The 17638-nt window shown below is 41.5% G+C and overlaps 1 protein-coding gene across 1 annotated transcript in view; it reads left to right on the top strand.

Moving 5' to 3' along the window:
- Positions 1-17638, top strand: part of LOC122540179 (dynein axonemal heavy chain 8-like) — a 1258818-nt gene that overhangs the window by 717760 nt on the left and 523420 nt on the right. Inside the window, exon 37 of the mRNA XM_087976819.1 lies at positions 4662-4825. Within this exon, the coding sequence (XP_087832945.1) occupies positions 4662-4825 (164 nt within the window). The remainder of the gene's footprint in view (positions 1-4661; positions 4826-17638) is intronic.

Here is a 17638-nt window from a genome sequence, read left to right as displayed (position 1 = left end):
GCCCATCGTGTTAGGTGCTTTAGTCAGAGGGAAATGGGTCTGGGCGGGTTAATTTTCGGAGGGTCAGTGTGGACTTGTTGGGCTGAAGGGCCTGTTTCCACACCATAGGGAATCTAATCTAATCTACATTGAACATTAGAGAAAGAATAGCACTCCCTTATACAGGTTCAGAGATACTTTTCATCAGCTTGTTTGGATGTATTATGAGACATTTCTGCAACAGGTGGGAATTTAACCCTGGCATTAATGAGCAGAGATAGGGACAATGCCAAAATGTCAAGAACAACAGATAGCATGTGCACAGAGGTGTGGCATATAGCTAATGGGACATGCTGAGGAGAATAGCATGAGAAACCTCGCTCGAGCTTACAGAGAGAAACCCTCCATGAAACTGCCCAAAATTAGCCAATTTCTGGTTTCTTTTCAGCCTCAAGTTGAAGCAAGTTTTTATCATATTGATTCCTAATGAAGCACTTATGCCCGAAATGTTGATTCTCTGCTCCTCAGATGCTGCCTGACCTGCTGTGCTTTCCTCACTTTCTCCTAGCAAATTTTTGACATACAGCCAAAAATTCATGAATGTGTGAAATTGCTGCAATGCCATTTTCTCCCATTAAAAAGGGCACAAATAAGTTGGGAAGGTGCAGAAATATCACAAGTCATCTATTTTTTTGAAATGAATGAGAAAGCCACCAAGAAAAAGAACAAAATGGTGCCAATCCTCCATCTTGCTGCTTCATATCAAAATTTTACATTTATGAAGACATTACAATTTAAAGAAATTTGTAATTTTAAATTTGCAAATCAAGAACAATTTGAAAGCTTTATTGAAATAATACCTTTACAATTTAAAGGTTTTGCAAAAAAGGCTTTCACAATTTAAAATACAGAAATAATTTGAAGAGGAACTGAAGGAAGTAGCTTAAAGCAATAAATCATTACGATAAAACAACTTATTAATTATTTTATTTTGCTTTATCAATAGTTATAAACATAATTGAAATTATCAAAAATGTTCTTCATGCTGGATAATTTGTAAGTTTTCTAGCAATTGAATTGAGACTATAATTCACACTTAAAGATGAAAAACTGAAGATACTGCAGTTTTTCAATTTTTATTTTGAAAACTTTCAGAATTTGAAGTGAACAATCTATTTAAAACAAAGAAATGGAGAAAATTATTAAACTTTAGGCTGATTTATGGTTGCAGATACTTAAGACAGTATGAAATTGGTCAGCGTAGAAGAAATAATTTGTGAAATACAGATTTGCTTCAGGTCAACAGAAAAAGTCACGACTAGAGCAAGAAATGTACTGCTTTATTCTTTAGGTCCATTAAGAGACACACTATTAACAAACAAAATATTTAAAAAGATACTGAAACCTTTAATGGGGACTTAAAATATATTTTGATAACCTTCTCAATTTCAGAACTAATTCTTTTATGTAAATGGCAAGTTTCAATAAAAAAATACAACTTCGAGGAGTATCTGTTCGCAACTTTATAATACATCTTTATGCATTGCCTGAATTTTGTGAGTATGAGGTAGTATGAACAGGGTAAAAACAATGACTGCAGATGCTGGAGACAAGATTCTGGATTAGTAGTGCTGGAAGAGCACAGCAGTTCAGGCAGCATCCGAGGGCAGCAAAATCGACGTTTCGGGCAAAAGCCCTTCATCAGGAATAAAGGCAGAGAGCCTGAAGCGTGGAGAGATAAGCTAGAGGAGGGCGGGGGTGGGGAGAAAGTAGCATAGAGTACAATAGGTGAGTGGGGGAGGGGATAAAGGTGATAGGTCAGGGAGGAGGGTGGAGTGGATAGGTGGAAAAGCAGATAGGCAGGTAGGACAAGTCATGGGGACAGTGCTGAGCTGGAAGTTTGGAACTAGGGTGAGGTGGGGGAAGGGGAAATGAGGAAACTGTTGAAGTCCACATTGATGCCCTGGGGTTGAAGTGTTCCGAGGCGGAAAATGAGGCGTTCTTCCTTCCAGGCGTGTGGTGGTGAGGGAGCGGCGGTGAAGGAGGCCCAGGACCTCCATGTCCTCGGCAGAGTGGGAGGGGGAGTTGAAATGTTGGGCTACAGGGCGGTGTGGTTGATTTGTGCAGGTGTCCCAGAGGTGTTCCCTAAAGCGCTCTGCTAGGAGGCGTCCAGTCTCCACAATGTAGAGGAGACCGCATCGGGAGCAACGGATACAATAAATGATAATAGTGGATGTGCAAGTAAAACTTTGATGGATGTGGAAGGCTCCTTTAGGGCCTTGGATGGAGGTGAGGGAGGAGGTATGGGCGCAGGTTTTGCAGTTCCTGCGGTGACAGAGGAAGGTGCCAGGATGGGAGGGTGGGTTGTAGGGGTGCGTGGACCTGAACAGGTAGTTACGGAGGGAACGGTCTTTGCGGAAGGCGGAAAGGGGTGGGGAGGGAAATATATCCCTGGTGGTGGGGTCTTTTTGGAGGTGGCGGAAATGTCGTCAGATGATTTGGTTTATGCAACGGTTGGTAGGGTGGAAGGTGAGCACCAGGGGGGTTCTGTCCTTGTTACAGTTGGAGGGGTGGGGTCTGAGGGCGGAGGTGCGGGATGTGGACGAGATGCTTTGAAGGGCATCTTTAACAACGTGGGAAGGGAAATTGCGGTCTCGAAAGAAGGAGGCCATCTGGTGTGTTCTGTGGTGGAACTGCTCCTCCTGGGAGCAGATACGGCGGAGGCAGAGGAATTGGGAATACGGGATGGCATTTTTGCAAGAGGTAGGGTGGGGAGAGGTATAATCCAGGTAGCTGTGGGAGTCAGTGGGTTTGTAAAAAATGTCAGTGTCAAGTTGGTCGTCATTAATGGAGATGGAGAGGTCCAGGAAGGGGAGGGAGGTGTCAGAGATGGTCCAGGTAAATTTAAGGTCAGCATGGAATGTGTTGGTGAAGTTGATGAATTGCTCAACCTCCTCGCAGGAGCACGAGGTGGCGCCAATGCAGTCATCAATGTAGCGGAGGAAGAGGTGGGGAGTGGTGCCGGTGTAATTACGGAAGATCGACTGTTCTACATAGCCAACAAAGAGACAGGCATAGCTGGGGCCCATACGTGTGCCCATGGCTACCCCTTTGGTCTGGAGGAAGTGGGAGGATTCGAAGGAGAAATTGTTAAGGGTGAGGACCAGTTCGGCCAAACGAATGAGAGTGTCGGTGGAAGGGTACTGTTGGGACGTCGGGAGAGGAAAAAAACGGAGGGCTTGGAGGCCCTGGTCATGGCGGATGGAAGTGTAGAGGGATTGGATATCCATGTTGAAGACGAGGCGTTGGGGGCCGGGGAAACGGAAGTCTTGGAGAAGGTGGAGGGCGTGGGTGGTATCTTGAACGTATGTGGGGAGTTCCTGGACTAGGGGGGATAGGACAGTGTCGAGGTAGGTGGGGATGAGTTCAGTGGGGCAGGAGCATGCTGAGACAATGGGTCGGCCAGACCTATCAGAGATAGAATTGTCTTTCACAATCCAAGGAAGATCGCACACAGGAAAAGGCTATCCATCTTGAATTCAAGGGTGAGATTTGGAAAACCACAGAAAAATCCAAGGAATAGGTTTCCTCCAGAAGACAATCAGATTCTGTCAGCTTAGTGAGGTACAGACATTCCAAACAGTCTTGCAATAAATCCATAACAAGCATCTCTTACAACTGTTTTAAGTGGAAGTGGGGCACCCAGAGCTTACAAAGCGGTTGTATTCACAAGATCTGACCCAATAACCATCAAAGATTATGGGAAAGAGAAAAACTGCAAGGTGAGTTGAGGAGCAGCAATTTATGGATAAAGAATGCCCAGTTTTCTTCCCATGTAAGTTTCTTGCTCCAATTATGCATCAAAATCATCAAGGAAATTCAATACTTTTGGAATTAAATCAAAGAGAAAGTGCATGTTACCACAACAACATGGACTCCCTGTTTGAGAGTGCAGTTAGCTGGACAGCCAATGTGGACCAGTGTGGGTATTAACACCACAGGATTCAATCTCCATTCTGACTGGGGTGATTTGGCTTTGCACCCCCACACTGCAAAGGAATCCAAAATTACTTTGGAATATGCATGTTTGCATCCACACTGTAGTCCGGAACTATGAATAGTGATGGTCAAGAGTGCAATTTTCTTTCAGTCATATGACTCTCCAGAATCTCTCCAGTTCTTTGTTTCATTCTGTTGTGGGTTTTTGACATCACCGCCTAAGCCAGCATTTGTCCCTGCCCAGAGGGTAATTAAGAGATACTTGTTGTGGTTCCAGAGTCACATGTGAGTCAGACCATGTGAGGATAGTAGATTCCTTCCCTGAAGAGCATTAGACGCTTTTTTGCCTGACAATCAATAATGGTTAAATAGCCATAATTAGACTCTTAATTCCATACTTTTATTAAAGTTAAGTTGTACTATTCATGGCAGGATTTGAACCTGGGTTGCTGGATTAATAGTCTAGCAATAATACCACTCCTCCTCACTTGCCAGCGATTTATAAGTTGATTCTTCACTTCTTTAATCAAAGTGTGACTTACTTTTCTTGACTTTAAAATCCTGGAGTGGATCTTAACCCAGAGCTTGAATCAGAGGTATGGGCACTCGCCCCCAGACATAAGACTTCCCCACAATTAGTTTCAAAGCTCCGTAGTTGATGGATTTGATCATTACTTTTCTAGGAAGCAAAACGTTTTCAAAATGTCGATAAATCTTGGATAAAAATTATGCAACGAGCTCATGAAATTCCAACGGTGGTTCAGTGCTGTGTGGGAGACGACACGATGGGACAGCTTCTACCCCACTTGCAGGAGCAACTGGAGGTTTGCCAGAAATCCCTAACTGGGTAAGAATATCAGTTGGCATATAATATTTGCATGCAACATTTGCAAGAAATATAGCTTACAACCAATAATGTAAAAGCAAAATGCCATAGGGGAAATAAGACCAGAGATAGAATTTGTGTGTTAAAATGACTGGTGAGGGAGAAATGAGTTTTGAGGCATGTACCGCCAAATTTGGGATTAATAAAAGCTGGGACATTGGAATTATCCCCACTGGAACCATGCTAGGTTCAGTGTTCTGCCAAGAGATATAATTAGGTCTAGAAAAAAATTGAATATTCATGAAAAAAGAAACAGTCCACGTAAGGACTTAGAACGTAGAACAGTACAGCACAGAACAGGCCCTTCAGCCCACGATGTTGTGCCAACCATTGATCCTCATGTAAGGTAAACCTAATGTATGAACCCTCAAATTTCTGTGACCATATGTATGATTAGATTACTTCCAGTATGGAAACAGGCCCTTCGGCCCAACAAGTCCACACCGACCCGCTGAAGTGCACCCAACCAGACCCATTCCTCTACATTTACCCCTGCACCTAACCTGCACATTTTTGGAGTGTCGGAGGAAACCGGAGCACCCGGAGGAAACCCACAAAGACACGGGGAGAATGTGCAAACTCCACACAGTCAGTCCCCTGAGGCAAGAATTGAACTCGGGTCTCTGGCGTTGTGAGGCAGCAGTGCTAACCATTGTGCCACCGTGCATGTCCAGCAGTCTCTTAAATATCCCCAATGACCTTGCTTCCACAACTGCTGCTGGCAATGCATTCCATGCTCCCACAACTCTCTGCATAAAGAACCTCTGACATCCCCTCTATACTTTCCGCCAAACGGCTTAAAACTATGACCCCTCATGTTAACAATTTCTGCCCTGGGAAAAGGTCTCTGGCTATCGACTCTATCTACGCCTCTCATTATCTTGTATACCTCAATTAGGTCCCCTCTCTTCCTTCTTTTTACAAATGAAAAAAGTCTGAGCTCAGTCAACCTCTTTTCGTAAAATAAGCCCTCCATTCCAGGCCGCATCCTGGTAAACCTCCTCTGAACACTCTCCAAAGCATCCACATCTTTCCTAAATAGGGCAACTAGAATTGGACACAGTATTCCAAGTACAGTCTAACCAAAGTTTTATAGAGCTGCAACAAAATCTCACTGCTCTTAAACTCAATCCCCCTGTTAATGAAAGCCAAAACACCATATGCTTTCTTAACAACCCTGTCCACTTGGGTGGCCATTTTAAGGGATCTATGTACCTGCACACCAAGATCCCACTGTTCCTCCACACTGCCAAGAATCCTGTCTTTAATCCTGTACTCAACTTTCAAGTTCGACCTTCCAAAATGCATCACTTCGCATTTATCCAGGTTGAACTCCATCTGCCACCTCTCAGCCCATCTCTGCATCCTGTCAATGTCACGCTGTAGCCTACAACAGTCCTCTATACTGTCAATGACACCTCCAACCTTTGTGTCATCTGCAAACTTGCTAATCCATCGTTCAATCTCCTCATCAAAGTCATTAATAAAAATTACAAAGAGTAGAGGCCCAAGAACAGAGCCCTGTGGAACACCACTCACCACTGACTTCCAGGCAGAATACTTTCCTTCCACTACCACTCGCTGTCTTCTGTCGACCAGCCAATTCTGTATCCAGACAGCTAAATTTCCCTTTATCCCATTCGTCCTGACCTTCTGAACGAGCCTACCATGGGGTACCTTATCAAATGCCTTCCTGAAGTCCATAAACACCACATCCACCACTCGACCTTCATCAACTTGTCTAGTAACATCCTCAAAGAACTCAGTAAGATTTGTGAGGCATGACCTGTCCCTCACAAAGCCATGCTGACTGCAATTAATCAAGCCATGCTCTTCCAGATGGTCATAAATCCTATCCCTCAGAATCCTTTCGAACACCTTGCAGACGACTGACGTGAGACTGAATGGTCTGTAATTGCTGGGGATTTCCCTATTTCCTTTCTTGAAGAGAGGAATTACATTTGCCTCCCTCCAGTCCTCAGGTACGACTCCGGTGGAGAGCGAAGATGCAAAGATCTTCGCAAGCAATGAAGCATTCACATTTCTCGCTTCCCAAAGCAGCCGAAGACAAATCTGATCTTAATGGTTGTCAAAATTTTCAGCACATCAGCTTCCTCAATCTCTGTCCGTTCCAGCATGCTTACCTGCTCCTCAATGGTTTCATTCACTACAAGGTCCTTTTCTTTAGTAAAGACAGGAAGAAAAAACTCATTTAGGGCTTCCCCTACCTCCTCAGACACTATACACAAGTTCCCTATGCTATCCCTGATCGGCCCTACTCTTTCTTTGATCATTCTCTTATTCCTTGAGAAATGGCAACTAGCATGTGAGCATGAAAGACAGAATTTATTTCATTTCAACCATCCATAGAATGTTGGCTTTGCAGGCTAGCCAACAATTAAATGCACCAGCAAAATGAGCCAGAGTAGGAATAAAGTTCTGAAAAGACAGCATTGAAGACTTTTTAACTGAATGCCTGCAGCCTTCAGAACTATATAAATGAATTTAGGGGAGTCAGTGACATAGTGGGAATGTCATTGGACTAATAATCCAGAACCAGAGATGCTGGAAACCAGAGTCTAGATTAGAGTGGTGCTGGAAAAGCACAGCAGTTCAGGCAGCATCCGAGGAGTAGGAAAACCGATGTTTCGGGCAAAAGCCCTTCATCAAGAATACAGTCAGACTGCCTGAAGGGTGGAGAGATAAATGACCAGTTTGGCATAACAACATGGATATTCCTTTTGACCTTGAGTTAATGGCTCTTTCCATACCCCTTCAGTAGATCAATCTTCAAAAGAAATGAGGTACAGTCAATGTCTGAACACATTTATCTCTTTATAATCTATAAAGAATCTATTTTTTCCACTCATTTAGGAACTATCAGCATTCATGAACTTCACTTGTTTTGACTAGGTTCAATCAAATGATTTTCCAGCATGTACTGAATCTGTCTCAACCCAAACTTGTTTTCCAGGATTCATATGAAATATTTTGTTTTATTTTTATGATAAGAAAGCTAGTTTATTAATTCTGACTCTCCTACATCTGCCTCATGTCTCGCTAATGTAGTACAGATTAGTTTATACATTACCTTGTACTTAACAAGTTATTAGATTTCTGAATGACTTCTCAAATTTCAAACTTAATGTCTCAAATTTCAAACTTTTCGTGTACCTTCTCTGCAGCCATAACATTGTATTCCTAGCTCTGTTCTATTACCCTTATGCACTTCGTATGGTATGATCTGCCTGTACTGCATGCAAGACAAAACTTTTCACTGTACCGAGGTACATGTGATGATTATAAATCAAATCAAATCATAACAAAATCAAAAGTAGTTTTATAAGATCCTCCAATTGATCTTTCTTGAAATGAGAACATAGTGCTTAATTGTCCCAATATTTCTGAAGTCGCTAGTCAAATTTAAGGAGGGTATTTTGAGAATTGTCTCCCTCTCCTTCTACCTCACTCTTACTGTCTCTATCATCTTCCATTATTCGTACTACCTGACACTTGTCCTTCCTTATCCTCTTCCCTACAACAAAACCTTTACAACATGTTTATGTGATATTATTGATCAAAGGATGAATACATTTTTAATCAAAAGAGTGGTGTTTCACAGGGATTAATGTTGGAGTGTTTGCTTTTTCTGATTTATATAAACAATGTGGAGGTATTGAGGGCAAAATCTCTAATTTGCAGATGATACTAAGCTAGGGAGAATAATGAATTTCAGTGTGGAGAAGTGTGAGGTAATGCTTTCTGGTAGAAGAAATAGGGAAAGACCACATAGGCTCAATGGTACTGTAATGGACGAGGTCAGACCACTCAAAACATTCTTAAGCAGGTAGTCCAGACCATAACTTTGCAATTTGATTCGGTAAGTGTACAGTGAAAATTACCCAGAGTAAGTTAGCAAGGTTGACTAACAGGTTTAAACCAGACAAAAAATATATTCACAAAATTACACAAGGAACACAAAGAACAGAATAAAGAACCCCGAGAGAACTCAGTCTATCCAAAATTAACTTAAATATACACAACAGTCCCAATAAGCAAACCCCCTTTAGAACACAATACAAAAAAGGGTCAGTTGCTCACAGGTTGAAGTTAGAAGGGTAGAAAAGAGGGTTTCCAAATAGCTCACTGTTGAACTCCCAACCAGTTCTGGACTGAACTAAACTGCTCAGCTCAGCCAGAGAGCTGACCACTCCCATTTATTTATACAGGTCACTTCTAAAACATGACCACTTCAGCCTAAAGTCTCATATGTTTACAAAGAAACGAAAAGGCCTCTTAATGCCCTTTAATCTCTGTACCAAACCAGACTAATCGGAGCCCGGCCTGGTTTATTACCCCTCTGAGAAAAATCAAGGACAGAGTATCCTTGAGCCAAGGAATAGCTTTTAGAAAAAAAGGGATTAGCTTTGTGACACCTCCCCCCATAAAAAAAAGAACCATCAATACCAAAAGATGGCTTCATTTGTAACCCATTAAAATCCAGTTAGTAATCTAAACACATATACACTATACTAACTTTAAATATGCAAACATGCATAACCACGTTCAAATTCAGGCTATGGCACACCCACCACCGAATGCCCCCGTATCTTATTCAAATCTCGATAATGCATCGGCAATCACATTTTCGCGACCTGCGATGTGCACAATTGTCAAATTGAATGGCTGCAATAATAAGTTCCATCTAAAGAATCTGTCATTTTTGTCCTTAAATTTTTCCACAAATGTCAATGAATTATGATCAGTGTATACAATTGTCCCAGATGCATTGCTGATAATATAAACACAGTAATGTTGTAATGCCCACAACAAGCTTAAAGTCTCTTTCTCCACCATTGAATGAACCTAAAACTTCCTGGAAAAATGCCCGATGTGTCTTTCTACTCCTTCGTCATCCTCCTGCAGGAGAACTGCACTGACACCCACATCACTGGCATCAATAGCCAACTTGAAAGGCTTCATGTAGTCCAGTATGGCTAATACTGGGGCAGTGGTCAACGCAGGTTTTAGGCTGCCAAATTCCTTTTGATAGTCCGCTGTCCACTGAAACTTCTTGCCCTTTGTAAACAATTCAGTGAGTGGAGCAGCCAAACTGCTAAAGTTCAGCGCAAGTGTTCAGTAAAATACACTCAATCCCAAGAACCATAGTACTGCTTTTTTCATTGACAGTGTGGGAAATTCCCCAATTACTTTCGTTTTGCATCTCCTGGGGCCATTTGTCCATGCCCAATAACATGGCCCAGGAAGGTGACTTGGGCTTTGGCAAATTCACTTTTAGCTAGGTTTACCACCAAGCCTGCCTTCCAAAGTTGATCGAACAAGTCTGATAAATGTTGTAAATGTTCTTTCCACGAGTGACTAAAAATCACCAGGTCATCAATGTACACCACACAGTTGGGTAATCCAGCAATGACTTTATTAGTCAGTCTCTGAAATGTGGCTGGAGCGCTTTTCATACCAAATGGCATGACTTTGAACGGATATAGTCCATTTGGCGTTTCAACAGCCGAAATCGCCTTTGCTCTCTCTGACAGAGGTACTTGCCAGTAGCCTCTGAGCAAATCCAACTTAGAAATGTAAGCTGCTTTCCCACTTTTTTGACACAGTCTCCAACCGTGGAATTGGATATGCATCAGTTTTTGTAACGGCGTTGACTTTGCGATACTCCACAAATAACCGTTGGGTACCATCTGGCTTTGGCACCATGACTATGGGTGAACTCCAGTAACTGTAACTCACTTTGATTATGCCATCTTGGAGAATGTGCTCTATCTCCTTCTGAACCTGTGCCAACTTTAGAGGGTTATGCCTATAAGGTTGTTGCTTAATTGGAACAGTACCTGCAATCTCTACGTCATGCACAGTCAGGTTAGTACTTCCCAGTTTATTTCCGCATATCACCCCCATGTGATAGTAATAACTCTTTCAGATCATTTCAGTTTTCCTGTGGAAGATAACTAGCTTATCCCAATTTGTGACAACTTCTTCATTGTCCAATTTGATTTGAGGCATGTCCAATTCAGACTTTTTGTTTGAGATAGGGGACCTACGCAATCTTTCAAGACTCTTTTGAAAGGTTCCTCAAATGGTGGAATAGGTATTAAAGGTGCAGGTTTTATTACTGCCTGTGGTTTTCGGATTAGCTGACATGTATGACACATCTGGCAAAATTCAATTACATCTTTGTGTATTCCAGGCCAGTAAAAATGACCTTGTATTTTAGCCAGTGTTTTCCTCATCCGAAATGACCTCCAAGTGGTAGCTCATGCACCACTTGCAGCACCTCCTTTCTATGCCCTACTCACAAAACAGTTAGATGAATCTCTGCCCATTTCTTATCTGCTTGCATGTGTGATGGTCTCCATTTCCTCATTAATACATCATTTGTTAAGTAATAATACACAGGGATGCATTCACTCTCCTCTGTAAATGCCTTTTGATATAACTGTTTTAAGTTCTCATTTTCCTGCTGTAATTCAATCAGCTTAGCAGAGCTAAGGATGCATGCATGTTTACCTATTTGTTCCTTCTCTGTGCCACTTAGCTGATAACACTATATCAGTTCCTTATCTGTGCCTTTTGATCCCTCCTGCATCAGCTTGTGCCTCTGTGATCTTGTGATCACACAATCCGGGAAATTCCTGGATAAATATTCTCCATGTCTTCAGTTGCCTGTGTCTCCATTGGCTTTTCAACTAGATTAGGCAGCATGCCTACTGGTGAGTCAGCTGTATCATTTGCAAGGACTATACCATATTCCTAGAGTTGAGAGTTTGTCCAGTACTCCCACCACAAATTCTCCACGCTTCTCTGGGCTCTCTAAACCTCATTTTACGTAATTGAACACTTTTTATCTCACCATGAATTCCTGTTACCAGTACCTTTTTTGGCAATAGTACCTCAGGAGTACATATCTCCTCATCCTTCAGCATTTCCCAACTGAGAGGATCCTGTGTCCCTTAATATTGTAACCTTCTTACCTACTGCTTGTGGCCTATGTGATTAAACTTTACCCTTGCATGTATATTTTTTAAGCAGATCTGGCACTTCCTCCTAATCAACCTCTGAACAGCTTGTACACTCTAAGGCAGTTGTCTAATTTCCCTCGTGCTTTTTGTTACTAGTCCAACAAGACTTCCAGGCTTGTCTGGTTTTCCTTTATCTGACTTTCTCCTCGCCCACAGTAACTTGGTGTGGCCCACTCTGTTACAATGAAAACACCTGAGCTTTTTAACTTCTTTGTCCCCCTCAAGGGTTTCTTTTCTACCCTGTGGTAAGTTCTCCTTATGATCTTCACTGAGATCTACTTTTCCCTTTCCATGTGAGGATTCTTTTCGCCTCAATTTCTATCCCTTATGGACTGAAATTGATTCTGGAAGACAAACTGTGTTTTAAGGACCAGGTCATAATCATCAACCACTTCAGCTGCTAACCTTGCTGTTTTAACTCTCTGCTCTTCCACATGAGTTTGCACTACTTCAGGAAGTGAACTTTTGAGTTCTTTCAAAATAATTACCTCTCTAAGGGCACCTTGATTTGCTCAATTTTTAAAGCTCTTTTCCATCTATCAAAATTACTCTGTGAGATCCTTTCAAACTCAATGTAGATTTGTCTAGGGTCCCTCTTTAGAGTCCTGAAACGTTGTCTCGAGGTTTCTGGTACAAGCTCATATGCACTTGAAAATGCGAATACTTCACAAGGCCTACTTACAAGTTTTGTTTGGATGAACAAAACCCCATTGCCACCAGCCACTCCATTTGCTTAGCCACCTTTTCAAATGAGATGAACATAGAACATTACTGCGCTTCAGCCCTCAATGCTGCGCCGACCTGTCATACCAATCTGAAGCCTATCTAACCTAAAATATTCCATGTACGTCCATATGCTTGACGACTTAAATGTACTTAAAGTTGGCGAACCTACTCCCATTGCAGGCAAAGCATTCCATAACCTTACGACTCTCTGAGTAAAGAAACTACCTCTGACATCTGTCCTATATCTATCACCCCTCAATTTAAAGCTATGCCCCCTTGTGCTCGCCGTCACCATACTTGGAAAAAGGCTCTCCCTGTCCACCCTATCTAACCCTCTGATTATCTTATATGTCTTTATTAAGTCACCTCTCAACTTTCTTCTCTCTAACAAAAACAGCCTCAAGTCCCTCAGCCTTTCCTCATAAAACCTTCTACATCCTTCTCATCAAATTTAGGCAATGCTTGAACATACTTAAACAGTTTCTCCCTCAGCTTCTGACTAACAAAGGCTTGCTCATCCTCACTCGCTTCCTCACTAAGACTACCCTCAACCTTTATCTCCAGCCTTTTAAGCTGGCTTTCCTTTTTAATTGTCAGTTATTGAAGTTTAAAAGCTCTCTCTTTATCTTTCTCTGCTCTCTCTCTTTCCCTCTCTTCTCCCACTCTCTCTTTTTCTCTCTGTTCTGCTGCTGTCTTTTTCCCTCTCTTCTGATTTTAATCAAAACTCAAACTGTTTCATTTCTGCTGCCCATTCCTTATCTCTCCCTTCTAACTCAAGTTGTTTCATTTGCAATTGAATTCTTTCCATCTCCACAGATTCTGATGGTTTCTCCAGCAAGTTTAAATGCTGAGCTACTGCTGTAATTATTTCTTGTTCCCTGACAGAAGCAGGCAGTTCCAATTCCAGCTTCTCTACTAATTCCTGCAGCCTGGAGTTATTCTTCCAAAGTCATGGCATCCACGCCCAGAAAGCTTTTGGTGACTGAAAGAGCCATTATTATCCCAAGCTTTGTCTACCCAACCAAACCAACGCCCAAAATAAAGACACTAGCACCTACCACTCGCTCTTTAAAATCTTGCAAAGAGCCCTCAGTTTGTTATAGACTAGGCCAGACCACTCAAAACATTCTTAAGCAGGCAGCCCAACCCAGACTTTGCAATTTGTTTTGGTAAGTGTACAGTGAATATTACTCAGATGAAGTTAGCGAGGTTGATCAGTAGATTTAAAAACAAACAAAAAATCTATTCACAAAATTACACAGTGAAACATGAAGAACACAATAAGGAACCCTTACAGAACTCATTCTATCCAAACTAGACTTAAGTATGCTGTTCCAAATATACACAACAATCCCAAAAAGCAAACCCCCTTTCAAACACAGTATAAAAAAGGGTCAGATGCTTACAGGTTGAAGTTAAAAGGGCAGAAGAGAGAGTTTCCACACAACTTACTGTTGAAACTCCCAACCAGTTCTGGACTGAACTAAACTGCTTAGCTCAGCCAGAGAGCTGACTATTCTCCTTTCTCTTTATACAGGTCACTTCGAAAACATTACCACTTTAGCCTGAAGTCTCATGTGTTTACATATAAACAAAACGGCCTCTCAATGCCCTTTAATCTCTGTACCAAGCCAGACTAATCAGAACCCAGCCTGGTTTATTACCACTCTGAAATGGAATCAAGGACATAATATTCTTGAGCCAATGGACAGCTTTTAGCAAATAAAAAGGAACTAACTTTGATTAGATTACTTACAGTGTGGAAACAGGCCCTTCGGCCCGACCAGTCCTCCAAAGAGCAACCCACCCAGACCTATTCCCCTACATTTATCTCTTCACCTAACACTACGGGCAATTTAGCATGGTCAATTCACCTAACCTGCATATTTTTGGACTGTGGGAGGAAACCCACACAGACATGGGGTGAATGTGCAAACTCCACACAGACAGTTGCCTGAAGTGGGAATTGAACCCTGGTCTCTGGTGCTGTGAGGCAGTAGTGCTAACCACTGTGCCACCATGCCCCCCCATTGACAGTTCAAGCTTCAGGAGAGTGTGGGAGAAGTGGGATCTCAAGATTCACACACATAGTTCTCTGAAAGTGGCCAGGCAAATTGAAACAGTTAAGAAGGCTTTTAGGCTCCTTGGGTTTATGAATAGGGTCATAGAGTATGAAAGCAAGGCTACAACTCTCCAAACCACTGGTTGAACCAGTGTTCAGGTCTGGGCAACTTATTTAAGGAAAGATATTCAAGCCCTGGAGCGGGTGTGGGGCATATTTATTAGAATTATACTAGGAATGAGGGATTTTAGATAAAAGGAATGATGAGAGAGATTGGGCTCATTGTCCAAGTAGAAGGGATTAAGAGGTGATCTTATTGAAATATTCAAAATTATGAACAATTCTGACATGGTAAAGAAGGATATTCTGTTTCCAGTAGTTGGTATGTCAGTAGCTTAGGTCATAATTTCAAGATTTTCAGCGAGAGGTGGAGTGAGATGAGGAGAAACTTCGTTACTCCGAGATGTAGGATTTAGAATGTGCTGCCTGGGAAAGTGGTGGAGATGGATTCCATTGAAGGTTTCAAAAGAGAGTTGGATGTATATTTGAAAGTATGAATTTTAGACAGCTACATAGAATGGATTTAGCTCTTTCGGGAGCTCATACAGATGATGGATCAAAAGACTTCCTTCTATATTGTAAAATTTTATGATAAGTCATTTTACAAACCTTCCTAACTCCTTCATACTGGCCATTGAATTCCACTTCTTGTGGTTCACTTTGGATGGTAACAATGCCCTTATTACTTTGTCACTTGAAACGTTCCAGTTGCTTACCTGCCCATTCTTTCGTTTTCACTTGTGAAACTTTCAAGTGCTCTTGTGCTATCATATATATGCCTACATGTCTTTCTAGAAGCATGAATACAATCTAATTTTGAAGATTCATCTTTTTTGTTCAAGAGCTTCTCCAAAATTAATTTTAGTGAACAATTACTCTCACGACTATGACATTAATTCAAATAGATTCAATCCAGTAGTATTATTTGGTGAATCTCTGGTATCCATGAGTGAGAAATCTAATCCTTTGTCCCAACTCTCTGGTAGTTCCTTGATGATGAGTGAGTTATGTCTTTTTTTTATAGATATTTTTATTAGAAATTTAACATTTTTACAAGTTTACAAAAATAAACAAAACTCTCAAGTACAAACATTGATATACAATTAAATCTTAAATATATAATAACCAAAATTTAACAAAAGAAAAATACCGAGAAAAAAAACAAAACTCAACTAACTACTAATCTAACCTACAACTAACCAGAGTGTATATTTAAGTCTCTTACATTATTCAAATAAGAGAAAGAGAGAGAAAAAAAAAACAGCGGATAACATAGAAATTGGGTAGTGAGATACATACTCGGAATGTGTTAACATCAAATGTAACAAAACCCATATTCGTGCGGGATTCCTCTCCCAAGGGGCCCCGGACCAGCCAGGTTCGTAATCTCAATTAAATGAAAGCTCTTGTTAGGATAGCTGAAATATCTGTATTCATATAATTCAAGAAGGGCTGCCATATTTTATAAAATAATTCGGTCTTTCAGTGCACCATATTTGTAAGGAAGTCAAGGGGAATACATTCCATAATTAATCTGTGCCAATTTAAAAGTACAGGGGGGCCCTCAGCCACCCAGTTTACCAAAATATTTTTCCTTGCACAGAAAGAGAACAGAAAATAGTCTCTTCCCATGCATGTCCAGGGAGGATACGTTCGGAAAGCCCAAAAGGAGAGATACGGGGTCCACTTTAATTTCCGTTCCTAAACTTTCTGTCAGGGCACTTGCTACTTTAGTCCAGTATCTACGGATCTTATGACAGGTCCATAGACAATGTACAAGAGTGCCCACGTCTATTTTACATTTGGGACACATTGGGGATGCCCCTGCCTTAAATTTTGCCAATCGCTCCGGTGCTATATGGGCCCTATGAAGTATCTTCAGCTGGATAGCCTGAGTTCTGTTACAGATGGTGATTCTTCTGGCGTTTTCCCAAATGTCATTCCACGTTTCTATAGAGATTTCTAGTCCCAATTCCTGATCCCATGTTTTCAGCAGATTGTCCATATCTCCCAATACCTCATCATGTAATAAATTATAAATAGTACTGATGGAGGATACCCCCATTGGTCGTAGTACTCTACATTCTCTATCTGATTTATAAAGACTATCTAATAACGTAGTCTTCTTCTGTATATAATCTCGAATTTGGGAGTATCGATAGAGGTCTCCATTAGGTAATCCGAATTTCTGACGCAGGTGTTCAAAAGACATCAGGACCCCATCTTCAAATAGATCCCCTAGACATGAGATACCCCTGGATCTCTAGAGTTTAAAAGTGGCATCTATAAACCCCGGTTGGAATCCCCATGCTCCCACTATCGGCGCATAGGGGGATGTTTTATATGAGTTGCCCTCATTTTGCCACATTATATTCCAAGCTTTAATTGTATTTAGTATTATAGAGTTTTTACAGTGATCCGTAATGATTTTCCTCTTGTCTGAAAATAAAAGGTTAATAAGTGGGCATTTTACTTGAGAAGCTTCGATGTCCAGCCAGATTGATTGTGGATCAAACAGGACCCAATCAGCTATGTAACCTAATAAGGAACTTAACTGATATTTCCTAAAGTCTGGGAAGTCCAATCCTCCCCTTGCCTGTGGAAGCTGTAGCTTCTTCAGCTTAATGAGGGGCCTTCTATGATTCCAGATAAAGGAACCCAACCAGCCATATAATGTACATAGTGCCAGCCTCGGCAGCATCACCGGAAGCATTCTCATAGGGTATAGGAGACGGGGCAGGACATTCATTTTAATTAGTGCTATCCTACCCAGCCAGGAAATTGGAAGGTCTCCCCATCGCTGGAGGTCCTGCCTTATCCTTTCCAGTAAATGCACAAAGTTAGCCTTGTATAACTGACCAAACACTGGGGTAATAA

Source organism: Chiloscyllium plagiosum, unplaced genomic scaffold, assembly GCF_037043375.1.
Source record: "Chiloscyllium plagiosum isolate Xiang-an unplaced genomic scaffold, Cpla_swu_hap1 HiC_scaffold_3, whole genome shotgun sequence".
NCBI classification, from domain to species: Eukaryota; Metazoa; Chordata; class Chondrichthyes; order Orectolobiformes; family Hemiscylliidae; genus Chiloscyllium; species Chiloscyllium plagiosum.
This window is presented reverse-complemented; position numbering and strand designations above follow the sequence as displayed.